The sequence below is a fragment of the Arabidopsis lyrata genome (assembly GCF_000004255.2).
Source record: "Arabidopsis lyrata subsp. lyrata unplaced genomic scaffold ARALYscaffold_2, whole genome shotgun sequence".
Classification (NCBI taxonomy): domain Eukaryota; kingdom Viridiplantae; phylum Streptophyta; class Magnoliopsida; order Brassicales; family Brassicaceae; genus Arabidopsis; species Arabidopsis lyrata.
Genome location: NW_003302554.1, coordinates 17,791,234 through 17,807,817, shown reverse-complemented (window position 1 = coordinate 17,807,817; position 16,584 = coordinate 17,791,234). Strand labels below are relative to the sequence as shown.

The 16,584-nt window shown below is 34.4% G+C and overlaps 2 protein-coding genes across 2 annotated transcripts; both read left to right on the top strand.

The window, feature by feature from the left end:
• The first annotated feature begins 3,654 nt into the window (after positions 1-3,654).
• On the top strand, positions 3,655-7,390 carry LOC9325221 (nitrate reductase [NADH] 1). The gene is made up of 4 exons (XM_002889112.2): positions 3,655-4,831; positions 4,912-5,052; positions 5,133-5,365; positions 5,864-7,390. Exons 1-4 carry the CDS (start codon positions 3,769-3,771, stop codon positions 7,187-7,189), a joined length of 2,763 nt encoding a protein of 920 aa, XP_002889158.1. The 5' UTR covers positions 3,655-3,768; the 3' UTR covers positions 7,190-7,390.
• Positions 7,391-12,285: 4,895 nt separating this feature from the next.
• Positions 12,286-13,881, top strand: LOC9323764 (small ribosomal subunit protein S13, mitochondrial). The gene is made up of 3 exons (XM_021010285.1): positions 12,286-12,552; positions 13,093-13,317; positions 13,428-13,881. Exons 1-3 carry the CDS (start codon positions 12,484-12,486, stop codon positions 13,596-13,598), a joined length of 465 nt encoding a protein of 154 aa, XP_020865944.1. The 5' UTR covers positions 12,286-12,483; the 3' UTR covers positions 13,599-13,881.
• Positions 13,882-16,584: the final 2,703 nt, after the last annotated feature.

Genomic DNA, 16,584 nt, shown 5'->3' with positions numbered 1-16,584 from the left:
AATTTATTTTATGCAGTACGACGACATGGTTGTTTTCCATATATTTCAAGATAAATACATACTAAAATTTATATACTTATTTTTTTTGTCGTCAATGTAAATTTTTATATAGTACGATCGACATGGTTCGTTTATGTATAGTACATGTTAAAAACGATTATATATATATATATATATATATATATTATATAAATGTAAATGTATATATATATATATATGTAAATGTAGTGAAAGTGGCTCAAAGGGTCACGAAAGGGTCGTCGTTGTTTCCCTAACCGCATCAAGCTCCCCCAGTTGCCTCCATTTTATATTCCCATAGTTTAAATACATATACGTTACGGTACATACATTTTCCTTATTTTTGTCTGTAGTAAAATTAATTTCATAAACAAATCTAAAATGGTAAAGCGTATCTTTTTTTTTTTCATTTTCGAATTAAAATTTTATTGGAGATTCAGTGGTTCACCATTCATGATCGTGGAAACACTGGAAAGTAAAAAAAATTGTCGTAAAATTAAGATCCATTTAGAGGTTACGTGTACCAATTGCCAAATCTCCATATCAAATTCAGTGGTCGTCATTACTCTAGCTAAATGGGGACAAGCTTATACATATGTTGGAGTTAAGCTATATGTTGCCGACGTCAAAAAGAAAATATATAAGCTATGTTGTCAATTTAGTTTTGTTAAGAAATCAGAAAACGGATATTGTGATACATGCAAAAGAGTTTTTTCGGATCTTATATATCAAAAAGGTCATAGATCTTCGTAGACAAGCCTTTTTACCCAAAAGTAAATGTATGAGAGATTTATTGTATTTGATGAACAAGTTGACGCATCACAAATCCAATTTCTATTCACTTCCCATCTGATTAATAGAAGCCAAACGGTTTTAAATGAGCTCCGCCCTTTCCATAAGCACATGCAGCTAGCTTACTTCTAAGTTTCCGGCTTTTCGGTGGGCTCACACTTTCATTTGGCGACACAGCCGCCGACTTCAGAAATTTTGAGGTCACAATTTTGGTATTGACTTCGGCGTTTTATCCATTTTCTTGGATTGTTTGTGGGTTCACTTTGGTAGTTCGGTAAGCTCACTTTAACATATGACTTGCACGATAATGAGCTTAACCCTTAGGTCGAACTCGAGCCTTGGCAAATGGCAACTGAAAATGTCGATTTGGACTGGATTCAAGTGTGTGATTCAACACCAACATTGTCCATCACATATACGGATTAAACGCTTTTTCATTTACAGGATTAGATTAATTTCGGTAATTGATTTATATAAAAGTTTTATTGTGTTTTAGCGATATATTATGTTTTAGTTAACGTTATATAAATGTTAGAACAATGTCTTCTTTTCAAATTATATCGCAACCCCTTAGGGATTGCTTTTAAATGACTTGCATATCTATTGGAGACAATATCGGTTGATGATTTTGGATATCTCAAGGTCCCAACTAAGATGTTACTTATTATTTTTTGAATAATTGGTAAGTACAATCAAATAATTAATATTTGATATCTAATTCTTATTTCTTCATTTCCATTGAAACCTACATAAATAAAATTACTTAAAGATACTTAGAGATTATCATGCAATATATAGCATTTTCAACATTTTCATTAAAAAAAAAAAAAAACTCAACTTCTCCATGTAATTTAAGCTGGGAAAGTTAATTATTACTAGTTTAGAGCTTTAGCCAATATTGACTCTTGAATTTATTTTATTACACGGATGTAAAGTTAATAATGGTAAGCGGGTCCATACTCAAATACGGAGGGAGTATCATTTATAGTTATAATCTAATAATTGAAAATCTATTTTATAAAAAAAAAAAAAAAAAGAGAATCCAAACAAGTGACAAAATAATATTACGACCCGTCCCTTTGTTTGGTTGCCCCGTTCGTGTATTTGCTTGGCTGTTGGTATTCCCATGCGCCACTTAGCCTCCAAAGTCTTCTCTCTAATCTCCTTTTTTATACCATAATCTCTGTTTAGTTTATACTTAATTACACTTTATCTTCTTAATCGTCATGTAATCCATAAAAATCTTCGAGATATTTACTTTCTCGACTTAACTAATGAATACATTTTTTTCTATGTTAAACTAGTCAACAATATGCTCAATATCATATCATACATATATGTTTTTAACTACCCACCGGATTCCCATGCTTTATTTTCTTATAATTACACTGACGTCTAATTTGACGTTGATTTAACAAAATCTATCTGTGAATATGCTGATTAATACCCTTTTTTGTAATATGTATGTACACGTGATGATGCAATTTAATCTTGAGTCATACATATCTATGATATTTTGCATCCGTTAACATACAAAAAAGGTGAAATACCCAAACTATGAGCAAGTTTACGTGTTACTTTTGTCTTTAATCATCATTTAATATAAACGAAAAGTTCGTTGCCATATCATATATTTATGGAATATAACTTATAACTAGCTAATATTGTTCTTGTTACATACAACTTATTCATGTTACAATAAGTAAACTATTTTGTCGTTGTGACACATGCATTGATAAAACAGAAAACATTCTACTGATTACATTGTAAATTCAAGGGTCTCCAAAATTTGATTTTCGCTGCATCCACACTTGACACTTGACTATTGTAAAAGAATATCTAGTATTGCATATAGAATCTGAATGGCATGACAGATATAATTTTTTAAAAATGGGTATTCTTATATATCGTAAATTAGCTAGAACAATCCCTAGCAAGAAGTAGTGAGTGAGAAAGAGAAAAAGAACTTAGCAATGTTATACAACAGTCCATGTTTGTGGCTCCAAGGGAAGGTTTATCTCAGCTTTTTTTTTTTTTTTTTTTTTTAAGGGAAAAGGTTTATCTTGCCCGTGGTTACTCGATTGTTGTTCCTTGTTCGTATTCTATTTATAAAAATTTTAGCTTCAAGGGAAGGCATGTGTTTCTTTCTTCTATTTAAGTGCAATGCATGTTTTATTACATAAACTACTTCCTGGAAGTTTCATATAGACTCCAAATTAGAGTACTTTTGACTTTTCCAATTTCAATATCGGAGTACACTAACTCTAAACAAATAAGCTTCTATAAAAGCTACGTCCAATCATGCATGAACATGCTTTTTTCATTTTCTAGATATATTTTGAAGTCTAGATATGATTTTTTCTATAAAAAAAATTTGTGTACGCTAAAATAAATCATTATGGTATATGTTTGTTCTTGTTAAATGGCCACAAGCATAAATGTGAAATTTCTAACAAAACCAAGTTATCGACAATGAATTATGATCAAGACCAGGTTAACAATCAACTATTTAATTAAATGCATATGTTTGTCACACACACACACAAAAAAACTTTTCTTTGTTTTAAAGTTGTGTTGAGTGAGGTATCAATATCATGTACCCTCCCACGATACTGCCCACGTATCGAATCCTTGAATCCGCATTTTGTTTTACCTTAATTCGCATTATTCAAAAGAAAAAATATATCTTACGAAATAAAAATCTCCCGCCTTAAAGGCCAAACCTTAGGATCTAGGTAGGTGGGTCCCTCTACTCAGTGGACCACACAAACTCACATGTGTCAATTTCTCCTCTCTCTTATTTTATTTATTTTTATTTCATTTATTCATCTCTGTAACGCCTATAAATACAACCCTATAACCCCTCATTATTCAGTCAGAAACCAAAAAATTCACAAACCAAACCAAACACACAAAAATAGCTTCTCTCTCTATTCTCACCGGTTCAATCACTAAACCATGGCGACCTCCGTCGATAACCGCCATTATCCCCGCCTCAACACCGCCATGAACGGCGTCGTTCACGCCTTCAAACCTCCTCTCGTTCCTTCTCCCCGCTCATTCGACCGCCACCGTCACCAAAACCAAACTCTCGACGTCGTCACCGAAAAAATCGTCAAAGAAACCGAAGTCATCACCACCACCGTCGTAGACAGTTACGACGACTCTTCCAGCGACGACGAAGACGAGAGCCATAACCGTAACGTCCCTTACTACAAAGAGCTGGTTAAAAAATCCAACAGCGACTTAGAACCGTCGATTTTAGATCCGAGAGATGAATCAACTGCTGATAGTTGGATCCAACGTAACTCCTCCATGCTCCGTCTCACCGGAAAACATCCATTCAACGCCGAAGCACCTCTTCCTCGTCTTATGCACCATGGATTCATCACTCCAGTCCCACTCCATTACGTCCGCAACCACGGCGCAGTTCCCAAAGCGAATTGGTCCGATTGGTCAATCGAAATCACCGGACTCGTCAAACGTCCGGCGAAATTCACCATGGAAGAGCTAATCTCCGAGTTCCCCAGCCGTGAATTCCCGGTAACACTCGTCTGCGCCGGTAACCGCCGCAAGGAACAGAACATGGTGAAACAAACGATCGGATTCAATTGGGGATCCGCCGGAGTATCAACTTCTCTCTGGAAAGGTGTTCCGTTAAGCGAAATCCTCCGTCGATGCGGGATCTATAGCAGGAGAGGCGGCGCGTTAAACGTTTGCTTCGAAGGAGCGGAGGATCTTCCCGGCGGCGGCGGATCGAAATACGGAACAAGTATTAAGAAAGAGATGGCTATGGATCCTGCTAGAGATATTATATTAGCTTATATGCAAAACGGTGAGCTTTTAACGCCGGATCATGGGTTTCCGGTTCGGGTCATTGTACCCGGTTTTATCGGTGGCCGGATGGTTAAATGGTTAAAGCGAATCATCGTCACGCCTCAAGAATCTGACAATTACTATCACTACAAAGACAATCGAGTCCTTCCTTCTCTTGTTGATGCTGAGCTGGCAAATTCCGAAGGTAAATTATTAACTTACCTTATTTGTCTTCTTTTACTTTCTTTTTCATCGGTGTTAATATTTACTTGTTCTTTTTTACAGCTTGGTGGTATAAGCCTGAATACATAATCAACGAGCTTAATGTAAACTCGGTGATTACAACACCTGGTCACGAAGAGATTTTACCGATTAATGCATTCACTACTCAGAAGCCGTACACATTAAAAGGCTACGCTTACTCTGGTAATTAATCTTTGATTTTAACTAAAACGATTAATTAAGATGTAATTAAATCCTGATTGGTGTGTTGATGAAATAAACAGGAGGAGGTAAGAAGGTAACGAGAGTTGAGGTGACTCTAGATGGAGGAGACACGTGGAGTGTTTGTGAGCTTGACCACCAAGAGAAACCGAACAAGTACGGCAAGTTCTGGTGCTGGTGTTTCTGGTCACTAGACGTTGAGGTTCTTGATCTGCTCAGTGCTAAAGACGTCGCGGTTCGAGCCTGGGACGAGTCTTTGAACACCCAGCCTGATAAACTCATCTGGAACCTCATGGTAATCCTCTCTCTTAAATTTTTTTAGTTATAGAATTAATTAGTTTACTTTATTCTTTAGTAGTATGATTAAAATACTCTAATCTTGTTTTTGAGTAAACTATTCGATTTTTTTATATTTGTATTCGTCCTACAAAGTTGGAACTCCTGATGATATTTTTTTTGAACGTGTTACCTACCAATACCATCTTCACTTTACGGAATCTTTTAATAGAGAGCGCTAATCAACATGGAACCAAAGACCAGTTCTTTAATTGTCTCTGTTGTACAGTTCATTTTAGTAGTGGTTTAAGTATTATAATCTCCCTTCATGCGGGCAATTATGTAGATTTAAATCGAAAACATATAAAAATTAGAGAAGTCTAAGTCTAGGGTCTCCAGCTAATTGTTTATACTTTCTGAGTAATAATTATTTTTATGATTTTACAATTCATTATAAGACTGTCTTTTTTTATGATGGTTGACTAAAGCAATAATGACGTTGACTTGTGTTAAACAGGGGATGATGAACAATTGCTGGTTCAGGATTAGAACCAACGTGTGCAAGCCTCATAGAGGAGAGATAGGGATAGTTTTCGAACATCCGACCCGACCCGGAAACCAGTCGGGTGGGTGGATGCCAAAGGAACGTCAGCTTGAGATTTCCTCTGAATCCAACCAAACCTTGAAGAAATCTGTCTCATCTCCTTTCATGAACACTGCTTCAAAGATGTATTCAATGTCCGAAGTTAGAAAACACAACTCTGCTGACTCTGCATGGATCATCGTCCACGGTCACATCTATGACTGTACACGTTTCTTGAAAGATCATCCAGGAGGCACAGATTCTATCCTCATTAACGCAGGAACAGATTGCACCGAAGAGTTTGAAGCTATTCATTCTGACAAAGCCAAGAAGCTTTTAGAAGATTACCGGATCGGTGAACTCATCACTACTGGCTACGACTCTTCCCCTAACGTCTCAGTCCATGGTGCCTCAAACTTAGGTCCTTTGTTAGCTCCAATCAAAGAGCTAGCCCCTCAAAAGAACATTGCTTTGGTTAACCCACGTGAGAAAATCCCGGTTAGACTCATCGAGAAGACTTCGATCTCTCACGACGTTCGTAGGTTCAGATTCGCATTACCGGTAGAAGATCAACAGCTTGGTTTACCTGTGGGGAAGCACGTTTTCGTCTGCGCCAATATAAACGACAAACTCTGTCTCAGAGCTTATACTCCAACTAGCGCCATCGACGCCATTGGTCATATCGACCTAGTCGTCAAAGTTTACTTCAAAGACGTCCATCCAAGGTTTCCTAATGGAGGACTCATGTCACAACACTTAGACTCGTTACCAATCGGGTCAATGATAGACATTAAAGGTCCATTAGGACACATCGAGTACAAAGGCAAAGGCAACTTCTTGGTCAGCGGCAAACCCAAGTTTGCTAAGAAACTAGCCATGCTCGCCGGAGGAACAGGCATTACTCCGATCTATCAGATCATTCAATCTATATTGAGTGATCCAGAGGACGAAACCGAGATGTATGTGGTTTACGCAAACAGAACCGAGGATGACATACTCGTGAGGGAGGAGCTAGAAGGATGGGCTAGTAAGCATAAGGAGAGGCTAAAGATTTGGTACGTCGTTGAAATCGCAAAAGAAGGTTGGAACTACAGTACCGGGTTTATTACCGAAGCTGTGCTTAGGGAACATATCCCTGAAGGTTTGGAAGGCGAATCCCTCGCACTCGCTTGTGGACCACCGCCTATGATTCAGTTCGCGTTGCAGCCGAATCTAGAGAAGATGGGTTACAATGTGAAGGAGGATCTCTTGATCTTTTAGATTTGCTCAAGTTATATGCTATTGGAAATTCGGAAGTCGATAACAAGTATCGCTTATGTAAATAAATGGTTATTTGGGTACTTTTGTTAGAGTTGTTGTTTATAAGAGCTCCAAATGTATATTGTATAAATTGTTTTTAATTATGATCTATGTTGTTGATGATGATGATGATAAATGATGAACTTAAGCTTGTAACTCAAATTTCTTGTGTCTTGATTTTTTAGTTTTTGTCAGATAATTTTATCTTTGATTTGAGTTATTATGCTTCCATAATGATTTGAAAAAGAAAAAAAATTATTCCATTATGTGTAGTACTGGTCGTCTAATAAGTTTAATTTGATATAGTACACATCAAGTGTTATTCATTTTATCACGCCTGGTAAACGTTTTGTCGTTCAAGACTAATAGTTTTAAGTTAGTTACCACTTGTGGTCGTGTTGCTTTCAATCGTTATTGACAACAAAAACAGACAAACATACAAAAAAATTTTAATGGAACTTTAAATATACAATATCATTATCGTCAATGGGAGACGAATAATGCCACATAGTGCATGTTGTGTTCGATACAAAAAAAAAGAAAAAGATCTAACTAAAATGGAGTTTGGTTTCGGCCCCACAAGATTTGTGGTTCATACGCATTTTACTTTTTGTTGGTGATATTGATATATGTTAAAAAATTGGAGCTTTTTTTTGTCACCCAAAACTTTCATATATAGTGATCAGTTTAAAAAAAAGTTAATAATGAAGTTATTCGTAATTCCATATTTATTAATTATGAAGAGAATTCAAGATATCCACAGTAAATACATATACATATCAAGAACGACTTCGGTGATATTGGAAATTCATAATGAAATTGGATTCTCTGATTCATAGCTTGGTATCAAAATATATTTTCTAATATATCTTCAGTCGAATTGTGATATATTGTAATCATCTCAAAAACAAATAACTTAGTCCAAATATGTATAAACAAATGATGAAAAGTACACGTTCAACTAAAGCGCATGCATGACAGCATGAGTTAAACAACTTCTTTGTATGCTCAAGGGCAGATTTAAAGCTAATTAATCTTCTTTATCAAAAATAAAAAAAATTAAAGCTAATTAATCGTATCCTTTTCCTTTTCTACTGATATTGGGACTGATTGATCTCATGCTATAAAATCTCATCTAGATTAATATGCAGCCATCAGCCATTTGTTTGTCATTAACTTCCCCCTTTAACCATCAGTATCTCAATCGAATATATATTTATAAGAAGTGGTATATATATATATATATCATGGTCTCGAATCGCCACAACAATGTATAGGAGAAATGGAGAATACGTTTCTCTTCGATTTTCTTTTATTTGTATATCATACCCTATATTTTAAACAATTCGATGTCTCGCTTAAATTTCGAATGTGCCTAAATTTCTCTAATCATAAATCCCATACAAAACTCGTCGAAGCGACAGGGACATGCATAGGGCACGTAGTTTCCTTTAAAACCATTAAAAATATATTAATAGAAAAGGAAACTTCCTAAAAGAACAATTTAATAAAATGGATTTAAAAAAAAAGACAAAGAAGGTAGGCAGAGGAAAACGTATGGCCGCGAATCGTAACAAGGGACGTCCCGACCACTGCGGAGACGGCGAGACGCTGACTGATTTTTTCTCTTTTGTTTTCCTAAAGAACGTTGTTTCGTGCTCACAAGGGTCAAAACCATATCCAATCTCTCTATCTATTATTATATAACTAAAAGTCCCCGCTTGTGCTTTGTCTTTATTCGTGATATATAATTAATCTAACTTAAATTGGTTCTAAAATATATATCTCCTACCTATGTGTATGCTGATCTCAGTCCCTAGTTATAGCTATATGGACATTTGTGAAAATGACGTCCAAATTTTGAAGAGTTGTTCTTCCTGCAACTAACTGTTAGCATGAGCTATGTTAAATATTGAATGTTGGCGCTCTCGTGATAAATATCCCAGTTGCATTTACATAAAACTTGATAGACGACGTTCAGTTAAAATGTTCCTTTACCTCTTTCGATATACGTGGATTGTTGTATGAATTAATTTTATGGATGTTAGTGTGTGTGTATATGTCGATGTAGATGTTGTCCTTTTGTAGTTACTTCTTTTTGTTGCGTAGTCCTTTTTCCTCATCCTCCTATGAAGAAAACTCCAAATAATTTAAGGAAATTTTGGTGTAATTCATAGTCTTTTTCATAACCACAGTTCTATGTAGCTATCGTCACCTTCTTCGTCATCAGATTCCTCTTTGCCACAACAAAAAATATCGTCTTTGAAAATTTTAGTAGGGCACTGAAGTCGTCATTATATTTGTCTTGTCTAAATCGAGCGTTCTGTCATCCACAAATAAGTTGTTTGATTCGAGCTTCCAAATCCATAATCTTTTTTTAGATGGCTCGCGAAGATTTCTAACTTAGTACGAGTGTGTCCATTTCTGGTTTTTAACATCGACGTTTTGTTGAGACCACCTCCTTTTACAAAAATTGCAAACGAGCCACGATGTTAATAATCCACATTATGCATGCAATAATTCTTTGTAGTTTTCGTCTTAAACTCCAACATTTAGGATTAAATAAATTGATTAATGAAACCAACTAAAATGAATACAAAGATACCAGCCCCATACTAATTAAATGTTTGGTTGCGCAACCTAGACAACCCATGATATGTTACGTCGGTAGAACTTACACCAAAATGGTCAAAATATAATTTTGGCCACAAAACAACATTAGAAACAAATTTAACAAAAATGTATCGTTTTAAATTATATTTGGCGTTAGGTTTGTTCATTATAAATATTATATTTAACTCATTGACGTATTTTTTTTCTTTTCGAAAGAAGATAAACATAATATTTTACGGAACCACCGGTCCAGTTGTCCGGTTAAGCTCGATGATTCTAGTCTTAGTTTTATCGTTTTGTGGAATCATTAACAACCTACATTTGATCTCTCATTACTTTAATCATTAGGAATCAAAATGATGATTAAGTTCACCAAAGACGTCTCTTATGGCTATTAAGAGTCAGACGCAAAGATGACCAGGGTCATTAAGGCTTCTTATATTCAAACCATTATTACTCCACTAATTGCTAATTAATCACATTAATTTGTTCATTATTATACGATAATGTAATGATTAAGTAGCTCTCAGCCTCTCAGCCAACAGGCAAAGGATGATTTTTGGATTATTCAAAGATTTGTGGGCTTCCAAAAGCATAGGGTATGGCTCCAAGTCTCCAACTACATTGGGAAATATATTATTTAAATCTCCATTGCCATTTGCCAGTCGTTGGAGTTATTTATTAGTTCAAATGGGAGAATCAATTAAAATTGTCAGCGGATTTTCTAAATCCTACTAGTTGGAAAACAAATCATAGTAAAAATACTAAAATAGTTTAGAAATGTACGGAAATCTACTATAGAATTATACGAGTACTAAACATATCAATATAGGCTTTGACTTTAAAATTAAAACAATTATTGTGAGCAATTAGACTAAGATATTTCATAAAATTAAAATATTTGACCAGTGGAATAAGCAGCACTGTTCATGCCCTCTCTTCCTAATTCTTATTATACTTTGAGATAAATTATATCTCAGTGTATTGCCAGTTGCCACTTGCCACTAATATATCAAATATATACTACTACATTTCACTTGTTGACATCGCTGTAAGTGAAGTTTGGCACGACCCACTTAAACAACTAATAGGGTTAATTAACCACTTATAATTTTTCCAAATTGTCATTTTGTCTTAATGTGAGACGTAACATCTAATACGTCTGACCTAAGAGTTGGTTCCGATCACCAGGCCCGGCCCGTCCATAAAGCAGGTAAAGCTATTGCTTTAGGCCATAAATAAATACTAAAAAGTTGAGGCCACATTTAAAATCCTAGGTGGTGTAGTGCTAAGTGTCTAAGATTACTTTCTCATGGTCAAGGGTTCAAGTGCATGTAGTTACATTTATTTTGTCCACATTTTCTTTTTACCCTGCTCTGTTTTTCACTAAAACGTGAGTTTTTTGTTTTTTTTTTTTTAAGCCCACGTTGTTTTATTATTATAAATCATTGATAAACATATTTTTGATATCTAAAATATCATGTAATATAAAATAAAAGCTATTATGTATAATCAATAAAATTTGGTTAAAAGAATATTAAACCCTATTTTGTTATTTTGCTTTAGGCCACCAAATTAATAGGACCGGCCCTGCCGATCACAAATTTGAGAAGCATCTTTCGATAAATTTTTATTTTAATTTTCACCATTTTAAGTAAAAACTAAACTAAGAGCTATTTTCTATTTGACGTGAATTTTGAAAATATCTTCTTAAATATAGAATGGGAAAGGGAATGTAATAATATAGACTACAGATACAAAAATATGTCCCGTGCTTAACACGTCCGAGTCATTGTCGTACCCTTTTGCCAACTTTTTCAAGTTTCTTACGTGAAAATGACTACACGTTTTAAATTGACATATATTCGCAAAATGCCAAATTCTACCCTTAACCAAATAATGTGGTAATGGATACAAAATAGTTAAAGTAAACAAAATTTTTGTGTCAAGTATATAAAAATTTGAAAATTAGAGAGTAAATTGATTTTTAAAAAACTTTAAATTGAAGTGATGAAAAATAAATAAATAAATGAATAAAAGTTACAAAACTGTAGTTTTCACATATATATAAAACTGTAGTTAGATCGCTCAAGATTGAGTAATTGAAGTCTTGAATTACTTTATATCCATAATTTATATATGTTTTTCAACAAAATACTGTATATTATTTCGTTTTATCCCAAGAAATTAAATAATATTCGAGTTAGTAATCGGTGTATAGCCTTAGAGCAAACACAACGGTGCAATCGCACCATAGGTTTTAGTATTAAAATAAACGATTTTATTGCAAAAGTTGTGTCAGTAACGAAACCCGCGTGTATGTTTACAACCGGGTATAGAATTTAATTGTGAGACAAAAAATTTTACATTATTTTATTACTTCAACTTTCATTATTTTATTAATAAAACAACACTAACACACCACTTTTACTACTGCGCATGGTCTTACTTGACCCAAGGCCTCTCTCAAGAAATTAAAAGCCCAATAATAGTTTTTCTTTTCAAAGCCCAATAAGTCAAGAGGAGAAAGAGACCGTGGTTGCGTTTGCGTTTGATTGAAAACGTGGCGGGCGGTTGGAAACTGAATCTTAAACCCTTCACCATCATCTTCACCGTCAAATCTCTAAAACTGAGCTTCGACGATGTTGGGTTTACGAAGATCTGCGACGACCTTGTTCGACATCAGCCAATCTCTGCTTCGTAATGTTACGGTGAGTTGCTGTCAAACATTTCAGCGCCACATTGGGTTTTAGGATTAGGGTTTCAATAGATCGAATCGATTCATCTCTTTTGGTATTTGATTTCAACAAATTCTAATCTATGGTGACCCAAATATGTCTCCTTCGGTATGTATTGTTTCTGGGTTTGTTTCAAAATCGCCTTTTTTGGTCTGGGATTTTGGCTTCTTGCCCATTTTCAACAGTTGCTATTGTAGAAGAAAGAACAAATCTTTGAAATCGAAAGGTCTAATGTTTAGCATTCTGTGTTAGTTCTATGGAGATAAAGGTCTAGGAGTGATAATTCTTAAAGAAGCAATCTCAAATGTTGGCTAGTTTTAGTCTCAGGTGAAAACAGAGGAATGTTTTGCAATTGCATACTATGTTGTTTCTTCTGCTCAGGTCTTAAATTTTAGTTAGAATCAAAGCTGCTAGAAATCTAACTCCGTCTGTGTGAAGCAAAGTTTTATCAAACACATTACCATATTTGATTCCCTCTTTGGTATCAATTTATGTATTTTTCTTTCTCTACAGTTTCATGGCTTACGAGTCCAAGGAATTCGTGTGGGGAACGCAGAGGTTCCAAACAATATGCCACTCAAAACCGGTCTTCAAGCAGTTTATGGAATTGGCCGCCGTAAGTCTCACCAGGTTCTCTGTCATCTTGGAATCACTAACAAACTTGCCAGAGACTTAACTGGAAAAGAACTCATTGACCTCCGTGAAGAAGTTGGCCAGCACCAGCATGGTGATGAATTGGTATAATCCTTTTATCCGATCACTTTCAACTTTCTTATCATGGTCTTAAAGCTACTCTTCTATCTTTCTGTCTCTCAAAACTGTTTTTTTTGTTTGTATCGATTTTAAAGAGGAGGCGTGTTGGATCGGAAATACAGAGACTGGTCGAAGTAGACTGCTACAGAGGTAGTAGACATAGACATGGAATGCCTTGCAGAGGACAAAGAACCAAAACTAACGCTCGCACCAAAAAGGGCAAAGCCGTTGCGATTGCAGGAAAGAAGAAAGCTCCTCGCAAGTAAACCTGTCTTTCAATCCATTCTCTGGGATTCATAAGTTGTAATCCATGTCACATTGTTTACAGACATGGCTTTGTGTTACTTTTGGGATGAAACTGATCAAATAAGTAAACTTGGTTTTTTTTGTAGTCTTTTTTTGTCATTGTCATTGCCATTGCAGGGGAAGAAGAATGCTTCAAAACTGTTCTGCAATAGCAATACTCTATATAGCTTCTATAGTCTGTCTCTTTGTGTGATTTGTTATCCTAAAAAATTGGATTGAAATTGAGCCCATCAACTTTTTGTTTTGTCAGGAAGCCTAATTCCAAATTTGTCTTCAGCTTATTGGGTAGTTACTATTCTCATCACTCGTTACTGGCCCATCGTACAAAGCCCATATAATTATTATTTAGCCCATTAACAATTCGTGTCCTAACGTCACCGAATTCAGTGCATTCAACACTGCTATAACGTCAACAAATAAAATTATATATCAACAAAATAAACGCAACTTCATTATTCTTTTTATATTTTTTTGCTATGATACAAAAATTACAACAAATATATGATACGGATCGGGACACGAATCATGGGGAAGAAAATAACGAAATCGAATTAGAATCACAAGAAATGAGACCAAGTGACTTGAAATTGATATATCAGAGAGATAAATTTGGGAAATAGACTAATCGAAGCCCTACTAGACCCGATCACATTTATTTACTAATGATCCCCTTTCTTCTCCACTCATTTGTTTGTCAAAATGATTCTCCACGTAATCTTACTTATTTTCTAGCTTTTTGAACAATAACTTGTGTGGGCCTTTCGAATTATATGGGCCTATTTTGAGTGACCCACAAGCCACAACCATGTGATTTTATCTTTCCTTTTATATTTCCTTCTAATTTTATTTTGTCCAATTTTGTAGTTTCACTTGTGATATTATACTCTACTTTCTACTACTTGACAAGATATATGCACTTACAAGACCTTTCGTATAAAAAGGAAAAGGATAGACTAAGATATTACTAAGATATTTTTCTTTCCTAAAAAAATCCTTGAACTATAGTCGACAAATATAGATGAAATATGTGGCAAGTGTTTTAGATATTGTTTTGAATTTGTATATGTACAAAAAATATGAGGTATAAAGTGGTTAAGAAACAGAAAATGCCAAACTTGGATAACAACCACAGAATGGAACAAAAAGAGAGAAACAGAAACAAAATAAAAAAAGAATTCTCATATTTTTTTATTGCGTGAGCTTTTGTGTAGACAAATAAAATAAAAGAAGCGTGAAATATCAAAGCGTTTGGGGGTAACATGGAAGATACCCCACCAAACCACCGCCAATTAAGAAGTTGCCTCAAACCCAAATATGTACAATCTCTTCAAATAAAATATCATCCTTATATATCCACTCACGATAATATTCCTTCAAAAAATAATTTCAACCATGTGAATTATTTTTGCATAAATATATTTCGTCATATAATAAAATTAATAACCAAAATGGCTGTCGTTATAGGAGTGAAAATTCGTTGATAGAGATCGAATCTTATCTATTATATTTTGATATTAGAAGTTTTAAGCGAGAAACACTCGTAATATTTTCCTTTTTCAAATTTGTATAATAATTTTAAATATTGGTGCAAAATATTTAAAAGTTGAAACAAGCAAACAATATGGAAACGGTCATGGTCAAATTTGGTATATTATACATGGAACTTGCAAAGTTGATAAGAGTTACATGGACTACGTACGTTGATGTCGATTTTCATTTCATCCAAACAGTTGTCCACTCCGCAAGCTTTGTGTTGCTCATGTTGCTTATGGTGGACAATTTGCATATGGTCTTATGAAGATGTTATCCACAGAGCTCATTTTTTTTTAACTTAGTAATAAGATTGGTCTGTCCATCTTGACACATTTGCTGGTATCCTAAATAGAGAAAACACAGATAAGAATATTAAGTTTCGTTTTTTTGTTGGTCCTTTTACCCGTTATCCAGAGTTCGTTTTGATAAGATTGGTCTGAACATGGTCCGGTCCGTCAATTTAGTTAAATGCAGCTATCCTAATTAGAAAAGAAGAAACAAACATAAAACAACATTAAGTTGTTTGTCCAAAAAAAAAAAAAAAAAACAACATTAAGTTTCTATTTTTGGTGGTTGGAAACAAAAAACGATACGCGCCAACATGTATCACGATGTTTTCTTCAGTAAGAGAAGACACCATCATTAGCGTTAGGTTGATATCTCTAATTTTCTGTCTAGCTGGCTGATTTCATTTATTGATTTTTTTTTCTCAAATTATACTTCCATTTTTTATAAAATTGAAAATATACTAACACTAATATGAGTATATAATCATTATTAGTAGAATTTTTCAGTTAACAATGCATTAAATTTGTAATCGTAGAAAAAAAAGATCAGTCATATTTGTTAGTCTAATGTATGGTAAAAGAAACTATGCTGTTTTTTTTTTTTGGGCGAAAAATAGAAGTATACAAAAATGATAAGAAAGGGATGGTTAAGAGAAGGTGTCCCCTTGTGGTGGAACCTTATGTTGGAATGTGAAGTAATGTGCCTATTTAAAATACCAATGGCCACATTTTATGGCTTTTAAATTTCAGACCAACTTAGTCCCTAACTTGAGACCACTAAAACTCCCATATTTCTTTTGTCTTCATTTTATTTTTGCCTCAAATGTGTCAAATTTGAGATCTCATGCTTGGCCGTTGTAGAATTTATATAGCAATAAATTTTTAATTAGGATTAATTTTGGTGATGGTTTAAAATATTTGAAAGAAAAAGAAAAACAAAATTTTAAACGTTATATATTGCCTTTTGAGGTGACTAATAAAGTGAGAATAAAGCCTATAATTTATAGCTCAAATAATTCAACAAGAAAGGTAGCTAATAAATTAAGAATTGTTTGGTGTTTTTTTAAGTGTGTTTACAGGTCAGTAAGTAGGCTTGACTTTCTCGTTGAACCGTTTTCCGATAATT

Excerpts from the sequence above, each read along its gene's own strand:
- LOC9325221 (XM_002889112.2), top strand. The coding sequence starts at position 3,769 with ATGGCGACCTCCGTCGATAACCGCCATTATCCCCGCCTCAACACCGCC. Across the intron at positions 4,832-4,911 it reads TGAGCTGGCAAATTCCGAAG|CTTGGTGGTATAAGCCTGAA; the intron begins GTAAATTATTAA and ends TCTTTTTTACAG. Across the intron at positions 5,366-5,863 it reads AACTCATCTGGAACCTCATG|GGGATGATGAACAATTGCTG; the intron begins GTAATCCTCTCT and ends TGTGTTAAACAG.
- LOC9323764 (XM_021010285.1), top strand. The coding sequence starts at position 12,484 with ATGTTGGGTTTACGAAGATCTGCGACGACCTTGTTCGACATCAGCCAA. Across the intron at positions 12,553-13,092 it reads CTCTGCTTCGTAATGTTACG|TTTCATGGCTTACGAGTCCA; the intron begins GTGAGTTGCTGT and ends CTTTCTCTACAG. Across the intron at positions 13,318-13,427 it reads ACCAGCATGGTGATGAATTG|AGGAGGCGTGTTGGATCGGA; the intron begins GTATAATCCTTT and ends TCGATTTTAAAG.